This window comes from Pogona vitticeps, chromosome 13, assembly GCF_051106095.1.
Source record: "Pogona vitticeps strain Pit_001003342236 chromosome 13, PviZW2.1, whole genome shotgun sequence".
NCBI lineage: Eukaryota > Metazoa > Chordata > Lepidosauria > Squamata > Agamidae > Pogona > Pogona vitticeps.
In genome coordinates, this window is record NC_135795.1 from 4,760,202 (window position 1) to 4,774,341 (window position 14,140).

The 14,140-nt window shown below is 46.3% G+C and overlaps 1 protein-coding gene across 2 annotated transcripts; it reads right to left on the bottom strand.

The window, feature by feature from the left end:
* Positions 1 to 1,217: 1,217 nt before the first annotated feature.
* KLHL10 (kelch like family member 10) lies at positions 1,218 to 14,135 on the bottom strand. Of its 2 annotated transcripts, XM_072982535.2 has the most exons (5): positions 13,910 to 14,135; positions 7,217 to 7,706; positions 4,688 to 5,305; positions 3,199 to 3,348; positions 1,218 to 2,114 (listed from the first exon to the last, which is right to left on the bottom strand). In XM_072982535.2, exons 2-5 carry the CDS (start codon positions 7,634 to 7,636, stop codon positions 1,740 to 1,742), a joined length of 1,563 nt encoding a protein of 520 aa, XP_072838636.1. In that variant the 5' UTR covers positions 7,637 to 7,706; positions 13,910 to 14,135; the 3' UTR covers positions 1,218 to 1,739. The 2 variants fall into 2 exon arrangements, with proteins under 2 accessions (XP_072838636.1, XP_078237616.1); XM_078381490.1 differs by lacking the exon at positions 13,910 to 14,135 and having other exon boundaries at positions 7,217 to 8,091.
* Positions 14,136 to 14,140: the final 5 nt, after the last annotated feature.

Genomic DNA, 14,140 nt, shown 5'->3' on the forward strand with positions numbered 1-14,140 from the left:
TTCCCATGCGCCGCAAGCACCATAATCAGAAAGCTGGTGACGTGAAAGGCTTCTCTCTCACGCCTGCTCGTGGTGGGTGTATCACAAGTCCTAACTTGACGTCCGATCGCTTTGGATGTACCTGTGCCAGGTGAGGATTTAGCTTTGGGGCTGTGAAACATTTCTTAGCCACGGTGGGCAGAGGAGGGTTCATTTCTGGACTGGGGAAACCAGACCCTATGCTTCCTTACACAGTAATGCATGGACTACTGTGTAAAATGACAGCGTGTTCTGCACAGAACTTGATAAAATTACATTTTTTAAAAAAGTCTCCCAGCCTATCCAAAAAGTGCAGCGTTTCCAAGTTCTGGTTTTTAGATTCCCTAGCATTACCAGCAAGAGTGGCCACCGATTCCGAGGGTGCTGTGAATCCACTCCAGGGTTTAGCCTGTACCTCTTAAGGTTCTGAATCTGCTCTGCCAAAATAGGCGGAATGCCATGAATAACTCCAGTAAAGGTGTAGCCTAAAACTTGGAGTGGATTCCTAGCATTCTCCAAAACTGGAGCCATTCATTAGCCACCAACCCTGGCAAACAGCCAATGAAGCAGCGCATGGAGACAGAAAGGCACAGGGCTCCCTCACAGCATCTGTGGGGAGGGGCTAGGGGCCTGAATGCTGGCCTGCCCCCCCACCCCATCCCTACGAACCTGTCTGTGTCCACAACATCAGACTAATACTTAACCATCAGGCTGAACTTGAGCTTGTTTATCCTTTGTAGTTAGAAGCTTTGACCTCGTGAACATCTTTGTGTGGAGGATAGAAATGTGTTCTTCTCAACGTCTTCTGCCCAGTGAATACAAGCCTCAAGAGGATGGAGTTAGAAGGTAAAACAGTAACACCAGGGCCTTCTTACTTCTCAAGAGTAGCTTATGGCTCCTGTTGAGTGCAGCAACTACGGAGTCCCTCCCTGTTCTGGCTTAATGTCTGAAAATAATATCTAGCACTCCTTGCATTGCCTTTATGCATTTATAAAGATGCATTATTTTTCATTAAAATGTTTTTTTTTAAAAAGAGTTGCAAAAAAAGTTAACAGAGAGCAAGAGATGACAGCATCTCTAGGAAACAACAGATTATTATCATCCTTTGTTGTCTTGTGGAATGCTTGTGGGAAGACTTTTGTAGTTTGGGACACGCGGTAGTTTCATTCTAAACGATAAGAAACAGGGAAAAAATTGGATTGCCTGCGTGAATGGGCTTTATTGGATCAGCTTCCGTTGGTGCAGGAAGAAAGTAAGCTTTCCAGTTACAAAGGACTCTTCATCAAACAGAGCAGAAAAGTAGCCATAACCGTAGGTATATATCAAAACAAGGCTGATTTACAATCACCATTTAGAGAGTAGCCCCAACATCTCTTCCTGGGCACCTTGCCCATGATCCCTGCTCCTCAGGTGCCAAAGAAATAGCAGCAGACATGACAGAACTCTACATTCCCCCAACCCTGTCGCTCTTCTCTGCATCCTGCCACGTTCTGAGCATCTTTCTTAGTATCCATGGTGTCTCTCTCTCTCCAACTCTGTCTGCAGGAGAAGGAAAAACAGGTGGTTAAGCTCTCGGGCCAAGGAGGGTCGCATGGTGTCAGCTCATCCCTGAGGACTAGCCTCTTTGATGAAGTCAGGAGGAAAAAGAAAAAGAAGAGGGGAATCGAGTTGTGTGTAAGAGTTCTTGCTTAGAGGGCTTTATTAGTCAAGGTGAGTTTTTTTCACACAGGGAGCGTGCTGGTGGAGGAGGAGTATTTGACCTCATCCCTCTGAGAGGAGCCCACGTAGTTGTCTCGTCGGGCGGCGTACTCTCCGACGTTGGGCAGCCCGGGCACCACGCAGCAGCTCAGGGCACTGCGGTAGATGCTCATGTCGTGGGCGTCGTACCACTCGTCCGTCTTCTCGTCGTAACACTCGACGTTGAAGGTCGTGGTGAAGCCGTTGAAGCCGCCCACCACGAAGAGCAGGTCGTCCACCACTTCGATGCCGAAATTGCTCCGAGGGTTGAACATGGTCGGGATCGTCCGCCAGGTGTTGGCCACCGGGTTATACGCTTCTGCGCTCCGGAGGCGGTTAGCACCGTCAAATCCACCCACCTGTAGACAGCAGAACAACCAGGAGCTGTTTAGGAAAAGACCCCCCTTTTATTCTGGCTCAGAATACACTTCAAAGGGTTGTGCCGTGACCCAAAGGCACTTAGGAGAGGGTAAATTTAGCCTCCCTTCCACCTCTTGTATCATCAGCTATATTCACCCAAAAGCACACGTTTCCAAATTTCCTCAGGGACCCTCCTCTGCGCAGGCTCGTCTGTCCCAGAACTCCTGGGCTTTGCAATCGTTTTCAGAGCATATTGAGGTCACATGGTTCACTTTACAGTGGTGCCCCGCATGACGACCCCGCAGAATGACGAAATCGCATGATGATGTTTCCTATGGGGGATTTTCGTTTGACAATGATTAGGTCCTTGCTTCGGGAACCGTTTGTTCACAAAACGACGATTTTTCCGGCTCCGCAAAATGGCTGCCCTGTCTTTTCCGGACCCATACTTCGCAGCGCAGCCATTTTAACAGCTGATCGGCGCTTGGAAAATGGCTTCCCCTATGGGCGATCTTCGCTGGATGATGAGGTAATTTCCCCATTGGAACACATTAAATTGGTTTCAATGCATTCCAATGGGGAATTGTTTTTCACATGACGATTTCGCTTAACAGCGATTTTCCTGGAATGGATTATCATCGTCATGCGGGGCACCACTGTACATGCAAAATTCATTCTGTGCCAAGGGTGGGCACCGTGTGTCCCCAAGAGGCAAACGTGGCTGTCGTCTACATCTTGTGCGTCCCTTGCTGTGAATTCAAAGCCGTCAGTTCAGGCTTCTGAGAACGCTCCATCGTCAGTGGTTCTCGACCTCGGGTCCCCAGATGTTCTTGGATTACAAGGCCCAGAAATCCTGGCCAGCACCACTAGTGGTGCAAGGCTTCTGGTCCAAGAACATCTGGGGACGCGAGGTTGGGAACCACTGCACTATCCTCTTCCCTGCAGACGATTAGGCGGCAAGGAAGACGTCAAGAGATGGCAAGAAGGAGGAGATCTGCTCTCGCTCGATCCCAAAGCACTGGGCTAACCACGGTCACTGCGGAAGGGAGCTGTGTCACCAGCACGGAAGGACCCTGGCCTTACTGCATAGACGTGTTCTCCGTAAGCGATGACGCCGATGCCGCTTCGCCTGCTCCTCATGGGCGCGATCAGGCTCCACTGGTCGACCTTGGCATCGTACACTTCGGCGGTGAAGAGGCACTCATTCCCATTGAACCCACCACAGATGTAGACCTTTGCACAGAAAGGGAGAGAAAAGAGGCAGCAACACAAAGTCGTACAAGGAACCGCTGTAACAAGCTTACAGTATGAATTCTGGCTTTGTTCTTCCGAGAGCTCAAGCCTCTTGATTCACTCCTGCCACCACGACCCCAGCTACCAACCCCACAAGCTGTATGGTTTATAGGTAAGTCTAGCACTTCCAATGTTCAGAAATAGATTTCTAAACTCTGCACCTGTTTTCCATAATATAAACCCAAATAAATCAGACCCTTTTATTAATAAATATGAGAACCCAACATAGTGGGTAGTCATTACACGGAAAAAACACAACCATGCTGTAAAGGATTAATAGTTCCGAGGCTATAGATGCTGTCTACACAAGCAATGATAAGGCTCTGTCATAAATGAAGATTGACTGGATACTGAGTCGGGGCCACTGGCCTCCAAAGGTTTAAATGAAGAAAGAGGCTTTCTCTCTCTCCTTTAGCAGCATGGTTTCTGTAGATTAATTAGAACGACCCTGGAGAGCAGCTGTATAAGATCGGATCCAGAAATGGGGGATTGTTCTTCCACTAATCTGCCGGAGCTGTGTACAGACCAAATATATAAAAGATTTAATATAGACTAAAGTCCCACGGTATGTTTAAAACAAAATGGCTGGATTTGTCAATTCAATGTAACAACAGACCAGATGATTATATTGTGAAGAATGCATAAAGTTTTAGATAAGGTAAAGGTTCCCCTTGACATTGAGTCCAGTCGTGTCCGACTCTTGGGCGTGGTGCTCATCCCCGTTTTCATGCCGTAGATCCAGCGTTTTGTCCGAAGACAATCTTCCGTGGTCACGCGGCCAGCATGACTAGACACGGAACGCTGTTTACCTTCCCACCGAGGTGGTCCCTATTTATCTACTTGCATTTACATGCTTTTGAACTGCTAAGTTGGCGAGGAGCTGGGCCGAGCAATGGGAGCTCACTCTGTTGCATGGATTCCAACTGCTGATCTTCCGATCTTGCAGCCCAAAGGCTTTGTGGTTTAGCCTGCAAGTTTTTAGATCGTTCTGTGCAAATGCAATGTTTATACACACAAATGCCAACATGGGAATGTCCTGTCTCACATTTCCGTTTCCTTTTGTTTTACTTTGTTCAGCCCCTGAAGAAGGCCATAAATTCAGGCCAAAACGCATTGGGCAATTTTAGATGGAAATACGTAAAAGGGAGATATATTCTTTTATATCCCGAGCCTGCAGTTTCTCCTGCAACCTGGCAGGAGTCGCATCTGCCGTTCACTCACACACTCACACCCTTCCACTCACACACACAGACCGCAGATTCATGCTCAGTGCCCGTACCTTTCCATACAGAGTCGTGGCGCTTGCATCGCTCCGTTGTTCGTGCATAGGGGCTATCAAGGTCCACTGGTTGGTCTCCGGCTCGTATCTTTCTGCCGTGTTGAGACGCACGTAGCCATCGAAGCCACCCATGGCGTAGATGAAGTGATCGAGGACCGTGACGCTCACGTAGCAGCGCCTCGAGTGCATGGGCGCCACCTGGTGCCACGTCTTTTTGACGGGCTCGAACCGCTTGACACTGTTGAAGTAGTCCACACTGTCAAACCCCCCGATGATGTAGACGTAGCCCTTCAAGTAGGCGGCTCCGTGGTAGGCCCGCGGGCTCTCCTGCTGGCACGTGACGTTCACCCAGCGGTCCGCGCGGGCATCGTACGTTTCGATGGCGTTTGTCGGGCTCCCTCCGCTCCAGCCACCGATGGCGAACAGAATGGCGTAGGGCAGGCGGGGTCTCGTCAGCGGGTTGGTGAAGTCGGAACTTGACGGGCCGTTCATGTTCAGGTCATACATGGCTTTGAGGGCATCAATGATGATGGGCTTGCACTCCTCGCTGTCCTTCACGTAGTCATGCATTTTGACATTGTTCATAAAATATTCTGCATGCATCAAGGCCAGGCGGACCTGAAACAAGGGAGGAGAGCCGATGGGAGGGCTGGGTGAGTTTGTTTGTTTGTTTATTTATTGAACAGGGCATTTGGTGAAGGCAAAAGGCAAGCAAAAAGCTTAAGCAACCCTCTAGCCCTATCTGGTTCTCAGGCTTGGAAGAGGCTGGTGGAGACGGTCGTCTGATTCTCCGACAGCAAAAGGAACCGTCTAGCTGCACCCAAAAGACTAGCAAGTTTCATTTCACATCCTCTTTTTCACAGACTGAAACCCCTTTCATTCATCAGATGCCTCTGAAGAAGTGGGCTGCCGTCCCTCAAAGCAAACGTGTTCAAGCCACCACAAGAATCACGGAATACGTAAGGGGGCCTAAAAGGCCATCGCGTCCCTCCCCCTGCACTGCAGGCAGGAATCCCAATCCAAGGAGATCAGACAGAAGGGGGTCCCAATTTTCCCTTGGAAGGCCTCCAGCGCTGGACTGCTCTATAGGCTCCATTCAGTTGATCAGACAGACCCATCTGCTTGCGGGACTTGTAGTTGGGTCACTGCTATTAGGACACAAAATGAGTGCCGGGAGGAAAGGCAGCATCTCTGTTCTCAGATGGATGAAACAGCCAGGAACTGAAGCTGTTTGTAGGAGCACACACCCCAGTCAGAGAACAGAAAATATCTCCAGGAAGTGAGGGAATAGCTGTAACAGCAGGTAGAGACCAGCGCTCCCAAAAGGATCACAGGCCGAGGTGTGACCCTTATGGCCATCCCATTATCCTCAAAATTACCAAAATTAAGAGGTCCGTTAGGAAACAGCCCCTCGTGAAGCCTCTTAATGGCTCTTGCTGACAACGACCAGAGCATAGCCACTCTCCTTCTATCCAGATTACGTCGTTAGACTAGGAACTGTACATGTGTGTTTACCCATCTCCCATTTCACAAAAGTGTGAACATGCCATAGCGGTTCCCTCACTGATGTGGTTCCCTCACTGATAATCAAGAGGTGTACAGCTTAGCATCTTCAGACTACCTGAGGCCCAAAAGCACAGATTTGCACAGATCTACTAAAGACTCACATTCATTTGTTCGCTGGGAGAAAAATCTCACAAGACTCCACCAGCAGCATCGATAGGAAAACCATCAAACTCTTTGCCACCTAGACCGGTACCATCTACTCTGATAGGCAGTAAAAACAACCGTTCTCACAGCACCGTGGAACAAAATAAAACCAAATCAACTAAACAATATACAATATATATATATATATATATATATATATATATATATATATATATATATATATATATATATATATATATATACCTATTGTTTGCTTGACCCATCATTGAAGGTGCAAAATACAAACACATTTCAGTTAAATGGTGATAAAAAAGAGCTTCTCTCTCTCTTTTGGAGAACTTGGAGACCTGCTAGGAGAGTAGATGAATGTTCCCAACCTTGGGTCCCCAAGATATTTTTGGACTAAAACTCCCAGAAGCCTTCACCGCTAATTATGCTGGCCAGGAAGTTGTAGTCCAAGAGCATCTGGGGAACCCAAGGTTGGGGGCAACTGGAGTAGACCTCACTGCGCTTCTCTTGAAGAAGCCCATGTTGTGTTTGAGCTGAGCAGGCCCGGTGGTAAAACTGGAGATCTGAAATGTACTTTTCTGGAGTAAAACTCCTATAACCCCTAGCTAATAGGACTAGTCCCAAACTGGGCCTGTTGATATCAACACAGTTCATCTCAGATGGGTTAGAAAGTGTTATCTATCATTGCAAACCGAAAACAAATCACTGGAATAATCTTAGAACTGCAGAGGGGGAAGGAACCCAATGGGTCATCGAGACCAGCCCGTTAGGGAGGCGCAGTGAGGAATCGCAGTCCCAACCTCTGAAGCCTAAACCAGGGAGGAGTGGAAGACATGAAAGAAAGCTGACCTTAGGGAGCAGCACGGCCATATGCTGCCTTCGGTTTGGAGGATCGTGGCCAATCCACTTGAGGATGGCCTCGAAGACCGCGTCTTCCTGCTTCACGTTGAGTTCGTCCTTCTCAATGATGTCTTTAAACTCATTGACCGAGAGCTCCAGGAATTCGGAAGACGCCTTCACCATCTCCTCGAAGTTATGCAGGATGAACATGTAGGCGGCCTGCCGCAGATCGGAGCAGTAGTAATACTCCGTGAATTTGCAGATCCCGATGCAGTTCTCCAGGCACAGCTGGCATTTCATGAAGTCGGAACAAGCCCGGACGATGCCCATCACGTTAAACTGGTCGGCCGCCACGAGAAGTCGCTCCACGTTGTCTACCGTAATAGGCACTGTCCTTGTGTAGGCATATTCAATAATGAGCTTCATCATATCTGGGGTAATGCCGGGAATATTATAGACTCTTTTCTCCGAGTTGTTCCAGCTACTGGTAAACAGGGCTCTGAAAAAAGAACAAGAGTGCCTTTGCTGTTGGTCTCTGACGACATCCTGGAGTAGCTGTTCCTCAACATGACGATACCGGGTCCGCAAAGCTTCTCCGGCCAACCTGACGAATCTCCCTCTCTCCCTACTCTCTCTCTCCTACTTTATTTATTTATTGAGAAAGCTGTAGCGGCTGCTGACTGCCAGTGAATAAGGGACATGGGAACCAGCCCACAAGGATCACTGTGCTAGGGATACAGAGGCATTGCTGGAAATTGATAAGCTCGTTCCGGCTGTGAACCCATCAGCGGAACGTGGGGGGTAAACGAAACAATTGCTGATGCTGAACAGCGCAGAACCGAGCAGACCTTGCTGTGACCAAGCAAGCCTTGCTGACCACATTGCCCATGCCTATCATCATACCAGAGGGCTTTTAGCCAAGGTCTAGGGTGTAGCAAAAGACATGATGGATGAGATATTGTCATCATCATCATCATCTTAGGACTGCAGAACTGGAAGGGACTCTATGGATCATGGAGTCCAGCCCCTGGCCAGGAGGCCCAGTGGGGGAATCAAACTCTCAGCCTCTGTCTCCGCAACCAGAAGCCTAAACCACTGAGCCACCCAGCCGTTCTTAATATTACTCTTAGGACTGCAGAGCTGGAAGGGACCCCATGGGATCATCCAGTCGAGCCCCTGTCAAGGAGGCCCTGTGGAAGAATCAAACTCCCAGCCTCTGGTTTTGCAGCCAGAGGCTTAAAGCCACAGAGCGGCGTGGATTTGTGGTCAGTGGGAACGGCTCTCTGGAGCATGACTACTGCCAGTACCAGCGTCAGGGACACGTACGAAGTCTTGCGTCTGTCCTTTCAGTCTGGGACCGAAGGAGGCCGCCCAGCTCACGATGCTTCGTCATTTTCTTGGGTCTGGAAGGTTGTGTCTGCTATAACTATGGGATGGAGAGAGAGGCCCGGATACGATCGCAAAAACTCTTGGCTCAGAAATCCCCCCCCAAACTCTCCTCCTTTGGGTTCGTGAAGAACCTGCCAGTTTGCCAAAATGGCATTCTTCTCAACCAGTAAACACTAAACTGGCTGGGATGGCTTAGATATTCTCTCCTTGACGGATCAAATCTCTCCAATCTCCTTTCCTGATGAAACTTTTGATTTTTTTAAAAAATCCTCTTGGAATACATTTTGTCTGAAGAAGCCTCGTCAATATCACTCCTCTTTTCTGTCTCTTCTATAGAGCACCAGCAGGCCACAAGTGGCCCTCCAGATTTCACTGAACTACAGTTCCCATCATCCTTCACCCTGGTTGTGGTGAGAGAGGCTGATGAGAGTTGTGGGCAAAAAAAACCGCTGGAGAGCCCATTCCCCCCCCCCACACCTCTGCTATGGTTTCCCTGCTCTTATCAACTATTTCACCTCCTGTTTCTCTTGTGTAACTCAGCTCTGACACAACACCTAACTTCAGAATTGTGCTTTTCCGATAGTGACATTTTAAGTCACCTTGACAGGAACCTTTTAAAACTGCCGGCACTCATTTACGTCTTAGGGCTAGTTTGTTCTGAGTTGCTGTAACAGAGTCTGAAGAAACCGTGAAGACAGCCTTCTCGACAACTCCGCTAGGATTTGTTTTGCTGACGCTATTTCCAAAGGGCACCTATATTGCGAATTTGGTGACAAAATCATTTAATAGGCCAGTTAAAAGCTAGACAACCCATTAACAAATCCTTCCGCGGGCAGTCGGTCCCTAGTAAAGGCAGTTTTACCTTCTGCACAATTTTCAGGACACACAAGTTCCAGCATCTCTGGAAAATAATCCTTGAAGTTAAGACCACATATTTGGCCAAACTCAAGCAAAGTGTGCTGCTTATATACTGCCCCAAAGAGCTGGCAGGTTACCATTTAATTATGCAGGCTACATAATGCCACCCCTAGCAAGCAGGGGAACTTAGTTTACTGACCTCGAAAGGATGAAAGGTCGAGTCAACCTTGAGCCGGCTACCTGAGGCTGTCCGGATCAAACTCAGGTCTCCAGCAGCGTCTTGACTGCAGGACTGCAGTTTAACCGCTGCACTGCAGGGTTCTACATCCTGCCTCTCGCATTTCTCTTATTTACTCCTGATAAATTTACTGATTAATTTATTTACTTCTGATCAATTTTTACTGACCTAAAATAGGAGCTGCAGCTACAGAGGATGTTCTTGTGAGCATTGAACTCACACCCGTTGACCTTGATGACCACGTCACAGAGCTTCCCTTCCAGCCGAAGTTCGTTAAAGACGGTACAAGCCATGGCGCTCATCTTCCTCTCCATGTGGCAGTGGGAGTAGCCCGCCGAAGCAGAGGCATCATCCATTTTTTCAAGGTGGGGGGAGGCAGCTGAAAGAGCTGCCGGGCCTTCCACATAACCCTCCTCTTGGGAAAAGGGTGTGATTGGTTCAAGGGTTCCAGAACGCCTCCCATAATGAGATCCCTGACATGACCTGGTTCTAGAACTTCGGCTAACCTCTGAAACAAGATGGCACTCTTTCCGGCCGATTACCCCATTTCTGGTTTGGATATCATTTCCCTAGCATCTCGAATCCCATCTACTTCATGTGGAGCTAGCCTCTCTCTCAGAGGAGTGGCCAGCGGGCCAGACTTACACTTCTCAAGCTGCAGCACAAGAAGAATCTCCTGTTATTGACCTAACGTACCACCAGCTTCACCGGAATACAGTATTTAAAGGTAACGGTGCTACATTAGTTGAACATTGAAACATTAAGCCTATTTCCTTCTCTCCTGTGAGAGGATGATGGTGGTGACGAGGCTGTTATGGAAGTTCTGTGGACTGGGGAAACGACACAACCAAACCTGATCGCTGTGCACTCCCCGTTGCTATTCTAATCTGCAATGAAACATACACCCAACCACAGAGGTTCATCATCCTTGAAGCTACTAAGGACAGGATATACCAGACGGACATAGAGCTGGAACACAAGGGCGAGGCAGGAATAACTAATTAGGCAAGTCACACTGCCAAGAAGGATTTCAGTACCATACACTTGTGTTGAGAAATTGATCAACTGAAAATGACCAACACAACACAGAATGTCAGTACAGTGGTGCCTCGCATAACGTTTTTAATTGGTTCCAAAAAAAAAAACCTTATGCGAAAAAAACTTTATGCGAAACACCATTTCCCATAGAGATGCATTGGAAACAGGTTAATCCGTTCCAATAGGCACGGATTGCCGTCCTTAAGCGAAAAAAACCATAGGAAACATTGTTAAACGATACAATGTATCCTCCATTGGAATGTATTGTAGCTGACTCAATAGGTTTCAATGGCTTTGCGAAGTCAATTTTTGCAAAATTAAGTGTGTCATAAAAGGGTCAAAAATGGGTTTAAATGCTTGGATTAGCTTCTGCACCCTCTAAAACGGATGCAAAAGTTAATTTGGCTTTGATCTGACTTTTCGTTAATTAATGGTGAATTTTTTTCCCCCAACTTTTGACAGCTGTCAAAATCTGACAGCTCCATTAATTCCTATGGGGGAAGAAAAAATTCACAAAAAATTAATGAAGACTCAGCAACTGTTCTAAATTCTTGGGTTCGTTAGAGGACCCCCTAAGTTGTGTGCAAACCTGATTTGGCTTTGATCTGAACTTTCGTTAATTTTTTGTAAATTGTTTTCTCTCCCATAGGAAAGCATGGAGCTGTCAGATTTTGACAGGTCCATTGGTTCCTATGGGCCAAAAAACAAAAATTCACAAAAAATTAACGAAACATCAGATCAAAGCCAAATCAGGTTTGCACATGACTTAAGGGGTCCTCTAACGAATCCAAGCATTTAGAACCGTTTTGGACCCTTCTAAGACACTTTTTAAATTGAAAACAAAAAAAACGTTAAGCGAAGCAGGGGACCTAAAACCAAAAACGTTAAGCGAAGCCTGGTCCCAAAAACGCTATGCGAAAATCGCCCATAGGGAAAAACGTTATACGAAGCACAATCTGCCTCTGAAAAAATAAACGTTAAGCGAAAAAAACGTTAAACGAAGCAAACGTTAAGCGAGGCACCACTGTATTATTATTAGTAAAGCTGTATCAAAGATGTAGGAAAACAGCCCTGTGGCTTAAGTGAACTACATACTGTATTCATTACATCACGAGGGGACTGGTTTGCTTGTTTCATTTACGTAAGGGGACTGGTTTGCTTGTTTTGTTTATGTAATTTATAAAATTTTTAAAAAGTACTAAGATGGGGCTGACCTTTGGGAACCCTTTATGGTTGGAGCCCATGATACGTGGGAGATCTCCTGTCTTCTTGTGACCCTTGCCATGCATCCACTAAAGATCATCTTCCAAAGCTCTTCTGATGTCAGGGCATCACAGAGGAGATGACACATGTGATAACTAGAAAAAGGGTTATTTCACACCCTAATTATGTGATTCTTCTTCCCAGTAAGTTCTATCTAATGCCTCCTTGGCTGTCTTTTCAGTACCTGCTGAAGATCTTATTTCTCCAAATATTTTCACATTTACTTTAATGGTTGGTACAGTGGTGCCTTGCTTAATGGGCGCCCCGTTTAACGAGGAATCTGCATAGCGACGATTTTTTGCGATCATTTTTGCGATCGCATTGCAATGTTTTTAATGGGAAAATATCGCTTTGCGATGATCGGTAAGCTGTTTTGCTTACCGATTTTCGCATAGCGATGATTTCCCAACAGCTGATTGGCGGTTCCAAAATGGCCACCGGGTTTAAAAAAATGGCCGCCTGCTGTATTTTCGCCCGGATTCCTCGCTTACCGGGCAGCGAAAATGGCTGCCATATGGAGGATTTTCGCTTTAACGTGAGTTTTTTGCCCAAAGGAATGCATTAAACGGGTTTTAATGCATTCCTATGAGTTTGTTTTTTTTTTTGCAAAGCGACAAATCCGTATAGCAATGATTTTTGCTGCACGGAATATCATCGCTATGCGGGGCACCACTGTATTATGCTATTACGAGCTGCTATTTGATTTTACTGAGTTCTTGTTTTAGGCACTATTAAATCTGCAATTACTGTAAAATGCCTGATTTTAAGGATGGGATAAAAATGTATTTAAAAAAAAAAAAACTTACAGCCTCATGTCCTCACCTGCTTCCAGAAATGACTGCTAAAGGAGCTAACATTAAACAGTGCCATTTAGTAAAAATGCTACAGAACTCAGAGAAGCTGCAAGCAAAGAAAATGTTAATACTTAGATTAAGGATTTTATGACACTATGCCAGCTGTCTGAGAGTGCCAAACACTGGTACAGTTTCTATGAAACTTAGGTGTCGTTTTGCATTTCAGTGCTTTCATATTAATTCCAGTCTCTGGCAGCTAAAAAATGTGTTTACTAGCCAGTGCTGATCGCTTGAGGGTCACAGAGCACCTTGATTTCAGCATTACTCACATTATTTTAAGCAATTGTCTCTATAATAAAACATATCCTAGAACCAATCTCCATCTGTCAGCAAATCATCAGGTTTCAACAGTTAAAATAGGCAGAGGGGAAAATATATTCTTAAGAGAGAAATGGATTAAAGAGGGCCACCCATGATACTGAGACAAAGATGAAGAACAGCAATCCACCTTATTCACTGAGGGGACAGAAGGATCAAGGATGTGATGTAAAAAGGCAAGAGACAGGTTGACCGGCTGAAAAATTATACCAGTCTGAAAATGGACAACTCTTCCCAGTGTCCTGAGGTGAAAGATGTTGTGGCTGGGAATATCCGTAAATCCTGTTATCGCTAACTGGGCCTTTATTTTGTCCTAATGGTCAAAATCCTGTTATGTAGTTATGCCTGCCAAACTCAAAAAGCTGGGCAAGTGGTTATGAAATCGGTGCCAAGGTGGACGTTAGCAACCAGTTCCACAAACATAGAGTGCAACTAGATTCACAATCAGGCATACAACGTGGACCGCTTAGATGTGACCCCTTGCGAACTTCTATATGGGTAACTTCATGCTATAACAGTGCGACAGGATTTCAGCCCATGTTATTAACAAGACCAAGACTGCAATCTTGTCCACACTTACCTGGAAGTAACCTCCACTGAACACAGTGAACGTACAGTATTTGTAAACAATAACAGTAGGATTGCACTTACGGCCATTTTCTCCTTGAATGTCTGAGGCTGGTTATATTATCTTTGAGCGCTCCAGCACTCTTAAGATATTTCTGCAATTTTGAGAATACTTACACTGTGAATGGTGTCCTAAACCTTTTTTAATGCAGTTTCCTCGTTCACCAGTAATTTGTGCTCAGCCTCAAGACAGCTGGAAGTCTGATGATTCTGTTCCGAATTAATTGCCCAGGGCAGATTTTTGGAAGCTTTTCTCTTTGTGAAAAGAATCTAGATGGAGGTCTCTACTCAGAACTGAACAGCATTATCATCAAAAGATTTGGGAACTCCATACAAAACGGCAAGCAG

Excerpts from the sequence above, each read along its gene's own strand:
- KLHL10 (XM_072982535.2), bottom strand. The coding sequence starts at position 7,636 with ATGATGAAGCTCATTATTGAATATGCCTACACAAGGACAGTGCCTATT. Across the intron at positions 5,306-7,216 it reads TGGCCGTGCTGCTCCCTAAG|GTCCGCCTGGCCTTGATGCA; the intron begins GTCAGCTTTCTT and ends CCCTTGTTTCAG. Across the intron at positions 2,115-3,198 it reads ACGGAGAACACGTCTATGCA|GTGGGTGGATTTGACGGTGC; the intron begins GTAAGGCCAGGG and ends TGCTGTCTACAG.